The sequence below is a fragment of the Gadus morhua genome, chromosome 8 (genome assembly GCF_902167405.1).
Source record: "Gadus morhua chromosome 8, gadMor3.0, whole genome shotgun sequence".
Lineage (NCBI taxonomy): Eukaryota > Metazoa > Chordata > Actinopteri > Gadiformes > Gadidae > Gadus > Gadus morhua.
In genome coordinates this window covers 6466941-6476430 of record NC_044055.1, presented here as the reverse complement: position 1 = coordinate 6476430, position 9490 = coordinate 6466941, and the positions used below count along the sequence as shown (strand labels likewise).

At 44.7% G+C, this 9490-nt stretch overlaps 1 protein-coding gene across 1 annotated transcript; it reads left to right on the top strand.

Annotated features, from left to right (window-relative positions):
* Positions 1-631: 631 nt before the first annotated feature.
* On the top strand, positions 632-5812 carry kiaa0040 (KIAA0040 ortholog). Its single transcript, XM_030363109.1, has 2 exons — positions 632-842; positions 4114-5812. Exon 2 carries the CDS (start codon positions 4710-4712, stop codon positions 5046-5048), a length of 339 nt encoding a protein of 112 aa, XP_030218969.1. The 5' UTR covers positions 632-842; positions 4114-4709; the 3' UTR covers positions 5049-5812.
* The last annotated feature ends 3678 nt before the right edge of the window (positions 5813-9490 follow it).

The following is a 9490-nucleotide window of genomic DNA, read 5'->3' as shown; positions in this document are numbered from 1 at the left end:
CACACAGTTACAACACAATTGCTAAATCGACAATTGGGACATTTTAAATGAGATTGCATCAATGTATACCAGGAAGTGTCCGTAAGATTTGGATCTAAAGATCATTATAACATCTTACAGTCTCTTTCCCTCTCTCACCTCGGGCCTGACACCATCAGTGGTTGTGCACGCAAGGTAACCGCAAGAATGTGGAGTGAGTGTGCGTCACGCAGGAGTGCGCAAGCACAGACAGAGGGCCCATTCTTACACAGGGGTGGGCAGGGTGCAGTGACTCGGGCACAGAACGAGAGAGCGGGGAGAGAGAGAGAGAGAGAGAGAGAGAGAGCGAGAGAGCGAGAGAGAGAGAGAGAGAGAGAGAGAGAGAGAGAGAGAGAGAGAGAGAGAGAGAGAGAGAGAGAGAGAGCGAGAGAGCGAGAGAGAGAGAGAGAGAGAGAGAGAGAGAGAGGGAAAGAGAGAGCAGGAGGGAGGGGGGAATGAAGAGAGGGAGAGAGGGAGCGGGGAAAGAGGGAGGGGGGAAAAGAGAGAAAGAGAAAGGGGAAGTTAGAAAGAGAGATAGGGAGGGAGGAGAGAGAGGGAGGGGGAAAGAGAGGGGGAGGGAAAGGGTGAAGAGAGGGAGGAGGGGGTGACTAATAGATAGAGGGAGAGAGAAAGAGGTTTTGAAACAAGGTCAGAGGAACAGAAGAGGAACAAAGAGTGAGGAGTTGTGTTGATGTATGACCGACTGAAGAGGGAAGTAGCAAATAAGGAAACACATGACAGAAGACCGATGTCAGAAAGCGGGGAAGAGCTGAGCGCGTACGACAAGTGGCGGAGCTGGCGTGCTGCTTTGAACATGCCTCAGGGTAAGGTGCTCGCTTTAACCTGAAACTAAATACTTTCTCTTTTCACAGCCTCCAGGCCATCTTTGTTAGGGAGGCAATGTTTTGTTGTTGTGGTTGTTAATTGTTGAGCTGCTCTGGAACTATGAAAATGGCGCTTTATCTGAAATGGTAACATAGAGTAGAGCTACATATGATTGGAAACAAGGGGGGTTCCATCGAAAAGTGGAGGAAAAGTTGATTAATTCACAGGCATTTTAACGGTTAAATTACTATTTAAGATTATTTTAAACTGGATTTTGCTTCTTCTTGCCGTATCAGCTATATCCTGTTGAAATGGAAACTTATTTTTTATGCAACTGATAAATTGACCCATGGTCAGTTATGACTCACTATAGTAGTGCTGAGTACAGCAGAAATGTGTACAGTCCACCCCTGACCCGTAACTCTTACAAAATGTGTTTACAAAAAGTACAACAAGCTCGGTATGTGTGTCAGCCTGAACTACAAAACACAGTGCATTTCTTCCCAGTTATCAATGGAAAGTAGAGCACGATAACACGTGAAAACAAAGTCTCCCGGCATATAAGAACTTGCTGATAACCCAGGGAAAAACCAGAAGAAAAACATAAAATCAATCAATCAATTTCTATCAGTGACTGTAACATGTCCCAGAAACCTCAGAGAGGGGGATCTCGGGGTCGATGGTGTGCTTGAGGCAGGACATTAAAGATTTCTGCTCGCCTTCTGTCACAGATCTGTCTCTTAGCCTTCAATGTCTTCCAGGTCGCATATGTTCCCATTCAGAACAGACCCAGCGTGGGCTAACATAGTGCACTCATAATATTTCTCCCCACCCCATCCTGGCTTTGTGAGTCCAAGAAATGTCCCTTTTCCTGTGTACACTGGGATCCATGGCCACTCAACGTCATGAGAAAGTAACTCATCGAGTTGATGTTCCCACTGCAGAATAAATTGTCTTTGTGTGTGTGCGGGTGAAGGGAATTCTTCCCAATTTGACCTTTTTTCCTCGGCTTAAAAGCACTACAGTTCAATCGGTTGACTTGGGTCCACAAATGCACTGTGGAAATACATTAATGTGTTGTTGAGTGCGGACCTACTTATCCAACTTTCCCTAATGAAAAGGCAGTGCCATTATAATTTCGTTTTTTTATTTAGTGCACATCAGCAGTTACAGCATGGATACGTCCCACTGGTGTCTTTGCTTTATAATATAAATGTACTCTGTGACGAGAGAGAGACAGGGAGAGAGAGAGAGAGAGAGAGAGAGAGAGAGAGAGAGAGAGAGAGAGAGAGAGAGAGAGAGAAAGAGAGAGAGACAGAGACAGATTGAGATGGAAAGAGAGAGAGTGGAGAGAGAATTGACTCAGCAATCCTTCTATCTCGCACTAACACGCCAAACACTGCCCAGAATAGAAGCCAAGTTTTGACTATAAGACACATACATAAATATAAAGTATCATAATGTTAGCTCGGGTTTTTAACGCATTGTTGAAGGCAGCATCACAGGTGTAAACACCAGACTGAATGAAAAACCTTTAAGAGCCTGTGTATTGTGAAGATAGTAGTTTGTATCATATTCAGATAATCATTGTATAGTTGAGATAATGACCTAATTTGAGAGGTGTTGTGGCGAAGCCCTGATATTTTTGAAGATGACGGTCATTATTTGTGACACAGTTGTTCCAATAACACTGTGACAAATTCAGCCCTCCCATGTTAAAATGATTCATCTGTCGTGCTGTCTCATCTCTATTGTGAGCCGGTCACTCGTCTGTTTGCATTCTATGTGGCGGTGCTGTTCGCTGGGACCACGGTGGGGAGAAGGACAATGTGGCCACGGCCAGAGCATTGCGAATAATAACCCACTTTTTCCCCATGAACCAATCACACCAAGGATATATTGTTCTTGTGATATGACACAATAGCCTTTATTACATTACTCAACAAATACAGACGAACTGTGGGCATGACTCGGGCTTTTCGAGCTGACCAGCTAAACCCCATGAAGCAGTGCTCACAAAGAACCGCACCCCATGACCACTAAGCTGTGTTCCAGTACAATGTTGAAACATTGAAAACAGAAAAGAATAGGCCTGCATTGTACAACACTTACATTTAAATGTAGGGCATTGAGCAGACGCTTTTATCCAAACTGACTTAAAATAAGAACATATTTGTATTTTCTATTGTTTTCAAGCTGCATGTATGTTTACTTCTGAAGGCTTATGCATGACGATGTGTCCCATGTGTAGCAACACAAGGGGTTTCCTGTCAGTCAAATGAGCAGGGGGACATGACCCCTGGGCAGGAAGTCACACCTCACTGATCTCACATGTATTCTCACAGCCATAAAACAAGCCATGTTACCGCAACACATATCTTTGCATTCTACTTGCACGTGCATCAGGCTTGCTCGCAATGGAGGTTAACGGAATGGATGATTTTTGTATCAATATTCATAATGGCATATCTTCTTCTCCTGCATCTAAATCACATGTTATGAGACAACATTGGTCTGTCACTAAAGAGAACTAATGCATGATGATATCGTTTTGCTTTCTCTTCATTATACATGTCATCTTCAAAGTGAAACGTAAGTCAAGGATTCTTCAAAGAAATTGCAAGTTAAGAGTTTTCATACATGGGGAGCTGAAAATGAAACGATCAGCCACTTATAAAAAACTTGACCAGGTCCTGTCCATCAAAGTGTCCCATTGGGAACCATTAGCTAGCTATATTCAGATGAGGTCCTGACAGCCTCTCTCTCTCTCTCTCTCTCTCTCTCTCTCTCTCTCTCTCTCTCTCTCTCTCTCTCTCTCTCTCTCTCTCTCTCTCTCTCTCTCTCTCTCTCTCTATATATGGAGGCCATTCTCAGAGGGGCTCTTAGAAAGATTTGCTATCGCTCTGTTTCAATTCTTCTTCATCTCTCTCCCCTTTCTCTCTCTCTCTCTCTGACATTCACTATTGCTCTCTCAACGTTCTGCTCTCTCAATCTCCCTCTAAGGATTTTACAATAGGCAGGCACACATCACGGAAGGACGATTGTAGAGGTTAATGTAACTGTATAAAGACATTTCAAGCTCTGGAGATGTCCACTTTTGTTATATATATATCTGTGCGTTTATAAATGTGGTGTCATTGCACACATATTCTGCATACTTCTACTCCTTCTACGTAGCACATTAGCCTGCAGATGGAATGCTGTCGATTGGTGATGGAATGTGTGTGTGAGTTCAAAGGTCACCTTTCTATTGTGTGTTTACATCCACAGGAACATTCCGACATCCTTCCCGGCGGTGTGCTCCTTCCAGCAGGCCGAATTGAATGGGAGCGAGAGGAGTGGGGGGGCCAGAAAACGAGGAGACCGTGACCAGAGGAGGAACACCAGAGGTCACCACCAGAGGTCAAAACCAGAGGTCAACACCAGGGGTCACCACCAGAGGAGGAACCGCAGGGATGCAGGGATCACCGACAAACTCGGATTGAGTCGAAGCAATAGGCACCGTTTGTTGGGATTTCAAATATTTCCATCTCAGACTCGTATGAAACTATGATTGCTTCACGCCAACCCAAAGGGTCAGAAGCACCAGGAAAGGTTCAAGGTCTTTATTCTTGAAACCAAACCTTAACCAAAACCCGAAACGGCTTCTGAGCCCGAGAAGATATTCACCGCCACCTTTCCCGGATACGATACTGCAGATTTGAGACACGATATTTATGTATCGTGGCTACCAATGTTACGTTGCACAAGTCACCAGAGTACGTGTTCGCCATTTTTTTTATAAACCGAAGCTGTTGGAGTTCCAGCCAGGCTTTATCAAAGACGACCATCCTGGGAGGTACAAACAAAAACAATAAAAAACAAAGATGGCGGATGAAAAGGGCAGCGTGCTGGACTTTTTCAACCAGCTGTGGAACTTTGCTGCGGACAAACACAACCAAGGGGTGTACAACACGGTGTGCCTGGCCGTCCTGCTGGCCCTCCCCCTGCTGGTCCTGCTCACCTCGCTGGGGGTCTGCTGTCACTACTGCTGGGGCGGCAGTGGCTGCTGCTGCTGCTGCCGCCGAAGGGACAAGGGGGCCGTGACCGCGAGGTCGGACACAAAGAAGAAGAAAAAGCAAAACAGGGGGGACACGGAGGACTTGTGGATCTCCGTGAAGACGGGACAGATGACGCCCGACCGTATCGCCATGGAGATGGTGTAGGGGGGGGGGGAGTTGTTGCGTTTTTATTTGGTCGCTAGCACAGGACTCGGATGTCAGAATCGTCGTTCAGGATCACATGCCCGGGCAACACGATAGGACTTATTGAATGTTGAAAAAAACAAAAAGCCATACCTTCTGCATGAAAATATGTGAACAAGAATGAACCTGAGCTGAAGTCAGCACAGGACTATGAAAAGACTGTGTAGGTATTATTAGTGCTTTGGTTATAACGCGGGTTTCCAGATGATGTTTACAATGTGGTACTTTTATGAGTCAATATGGTTCACAGAAGCACACTGTGTGACTTGAGAGATGAATTGGGTATGTAAGAGTTTAAAAATGATGCCTAGGGACTGTCTGCTTAAAACCAGGCATATTGGAATGTGTGTGTACTGTGTGTGTGTTCAAGTGTGTTCATGACAAAAAAAACTAAAACATTGGTGTAGAAGTGACCTTTTATGGTCATTGGCTCTCACAATGGAGCTTAGTTAAAGGACTGCTCGATATAGCTGGCATGTTGATGATGAGCTAAAGCCATCCATTTCTTAAAAGTTCAGCCTATTGCACTTGTCCAGCACCGTTTAAAAGGGTTGTTTTTATGCTGTTCTCGCTGTAAGTCCTCAACCTGATTGATTCCTTGTTGAAAAGTACACCATCCTAAGTCCACTTATAGGAGACATATTATGGTGTTTTCCCAACAAGTAAACAAAGTATTTGAGTTCCAGAAAACATGTTTTTGAAGCTGTTTGCTGGATAGGTTCTAGGAAAAAAAAATCTCACCTACCACGATTCCCCGCTGTTTCTGGTGTCTGTAGCTTTAATGCAAATGAGCTGCTGCCCATCTACCAATGAGCTGTCGGACTGAACCACAGCATGGAGGAGAAGGGATTGTTGCCGTTTGTGGACTCCTGGAGCTCTATATCTATATAATATAATTGTACTCCGGGACCTGAGCTGCCGGACTGCCGCCGAGCTCCCCTCGCTGGAGCTGCCGGACTGCCGCCGAAGATACCTGTCTGGGTGATTGAATCGTAAATTGGAACCGTCTCTCCTGGCTTCACTAAAACATCTGGTTGCACTGAGCTCAACGCTAAATTTAGCTCACACTAAATGCCACGTAAAAAATAGCAAACAGCAACAGTAAACAACAGCAGTAGCACTTCTAAGGTCTTTGTGATAAGACTTCACTCCAGCTCTGTTCTGACCGACGTGCGTTGATTCCAAAAGACAGAGGTGATTCACTGGTAGTGTTAGCATTCGTGGTCAAAGGCACTTGGACAGAGTGCATTCAGCCATCAGCCAGCGGATTTGAAATGTTATATCGCTTACGGATGTTTTAGTGATACCATGGGAGACGTTTACGATGGTTTAACTATCAGACCGTTATAGTCCTTTAATGCTGACTTGTGTGAAGCACTTTTTAAGTCCTCGAAGGTGTACAAATCAAATTATTGCGTATTGAGAGGTTTAGGGATTAGATGTATAATATATTTTTTATATTAGAAACTATGAGAGAAGATCGAAACAATGTGATGTTTAAATTCTCTAGACTTCAGGGCTCTTTAGAAAACTCTTAGATTGCTGCTTTGAACTTTAATTAAAGTATCTTCTCGTCCTCCTTTTAGCAAGATACTGCCCTCATACTTTGTTTATCACTGCACACACTGAGGTTTTATTAAATTCAGTATGTATATTCCACACACCCGCATAACGGAGACGCCCCATGTGATATTTGAATAGTAACGTTAGGCCTAAGTATTTTGTTGAAAATGGTTTCAAGTGTCAGTATTCTACTCCCATGTTTAAACAAACACACATATTCACCGGCTTCCTTTCTTGAACTTTGGTAAAAATTACGGCTTCCTCCATAAACCTATTTTGTTAATAAAACAAAAAAAAAAAACGTTCGCACAGGTGATGATTCGCTGTATGCTAGGTATTTCACAAGCTCAACTCATCAGGTCGGAAATCTCTCTTTCTCTCTCTCTCTCTCCCTCCCTCTCGCCCTCTCTCCCTCTCTCCCTCCCTCCCTCCCTCTCCTTGTGTTTACTGCCCGTCAGTTCGCGCTGAACACAGCGGCGCTGGAAGCTCCGGGGAGGATTTGCAATCTGTTTAAACAGCGAATCTGCCATCTCAGATCTCGTGTCTCAGACGAGCTTCCCCGGCAAAGCTTCCCCCGTTTCGCAGCCAATTATGCACGGCAGTGTGTATCTAGGATGTTGCTTTGTACGCCGTTGTTGTTACACAGTTGAAAAATGCTGAATTCCACATATTATAATTTGTGCTGATTACACGTGTTGGCTCTAATGCATGCACCATTTATTTTGGCGGATCAAGACGCACGGAAAGTTACAATCCAACCCAACATGGGGGAAGATTCAAAGCGGAGGAATAAAGTAAATTTTTTCGAGCGCTGCAGATTTTTATTTCCCTGTGAACTATAGTCCTTTAAACGCAAATTAATGTATCTTTTCTGGTGTTAGCTACTTGGATTTAAAACCCAACTTGCACAGAATATTTTGTAGCGTTTGGGCCCTCTGGTTACCAAGACAGCATATTTGTAATGTATGACAACATACAAGACAAGCCTATTTTCAGTTTCCAGGGGCCCTTTGGGAAAAGTGTTGGGAGATTTAAAGAACATTCCACCTATTGCTATGGAAACATACGATGCCATGTCAACACTGCTAATAATATATGGGAACTTTGTGCTTCCATTCTCAGCTGTCACCTTTGGTTTTCTTCTGTGCCCCGCTCATCTCTCCTCTCCCCTTCACCCTCCCCATCCCTCCTCTCCTCTCTCCTCTCCCCTTCACCCTCTTTATTCCTCCTCACTTTTCTCTACTTCTCCATTTCAATTCCTCCTCTCTTCACATCTCTCAACCCTTCATTCCTCCTCTCCCCTCCTCTTCTCTCCTATTCCCTTCTCTCATCTCTCCATTCCTCGTCTCTCTATGCCTCCTCTCTCCTTCTGTTCTCTCCTCTTCACTTCTCTCATCTCTCCTCTCATTGCTCCATTCCCCCTCTCTCCTCCTCTCCTCCTTTCTCTTCTCTCATCTCTCAATTCCTCCTCTCCACTTCACCTTTTCCATGACACAGCTTCCAGCCCCTCAGACTCCTCCCCCTGAAACAAACGTTCCCTTGTTAGTCTGCGAGACACTTCTGTCATGGAACAAACCGTGGTTACGCAGACGTATACAATGAGGGACTGCCCTAATGGGTAGCACCCACAAAACCAAAGAGAGGGGGTGGTTGTGTCTAAACCTTTCCAGTCCAATCACACTACATATATCTAAAAGCACTCACACACACACAGGCAATGACACACACACACACGCACACACACACGCACACACACACGCAGACACACACACACGCACACAACTTAATTCATTCAACATCCAAAAACAGGGCAGTGATGGGGATAAGCTGAATGATGCGATCACTGGTCTGAAAATACTGCATAAAACATGACAAAAGAGGCAAAACAAACCCAATTGTGTGAGATAGACACACACACACACGCACACACACACACACAGACGCACGCACCAACACACAGACACGCACATATTTCAGGGGGGCTGCATGGAGAGCATAATACTTGTTCTCCTCATTGTGTTGTTCTTGCCACTAAGCAAACCACTTGCCCCACAGTGCCATGGCAGGAACCAATCTCCTTAAAGTAATTTGCAATCACTGTGGTCGAAAGGCCTCATTGCATCAATGGGCTTTTGCGAGACTTTTCATTTTAAAGTTGAAATTAAATGCCACGGTAGGAATATCCTCCGCCAATTTTTATGCAATCTTTTTTGGGAGGGGGGGGGGGGTTCTAGGATTCTCTAAATTGCCCCGGCAGCTTTTATGAGGAGAACAGCCTCAATGTAAACCACCCTTGATGGTTTCATATTTGAGGATTGTTCATCGCTTTTTTTTTAACTTTATTTATTTAAGTTGCCAGCGAAAATATTAAATATAAAGAGGAAATTTAAGAAACCATAGGTCATCTGTCAGGATGAGATAATAGCCGTACACTGTGCCCACGCGCACGCTCCCAATTTAGGGTCGATAGTGAACCAGTCCTTCTTGAATAAGGCGCTTAAACAGGAAGAGCGGCAATCAGTTAAACCTCCAATACTTTTTTATTCATGCAGCAACGTTACGCCTTATGAAACCGATCCGTTTAAGAAACCCCAGACTTGACGGATGGTAACTAATGCGTCATCGACACGGCATCTCATCAGAGATCAGGCCAAGGATCGCCCCCTTCGCCGTCCACAGCGCCACATTATCTGCTGTCATTATCTGCTGTGAATAAACAGGTGATCTCAGCGGGAAGACAGAGGGGAAGAAAGGGCACGATGCAGCTGCGGACAATAAGGTGAGGCTTATCTTATCACTGCTCTGAAATCTCGGGTAATCTCGTGCACAGACGTCCATTG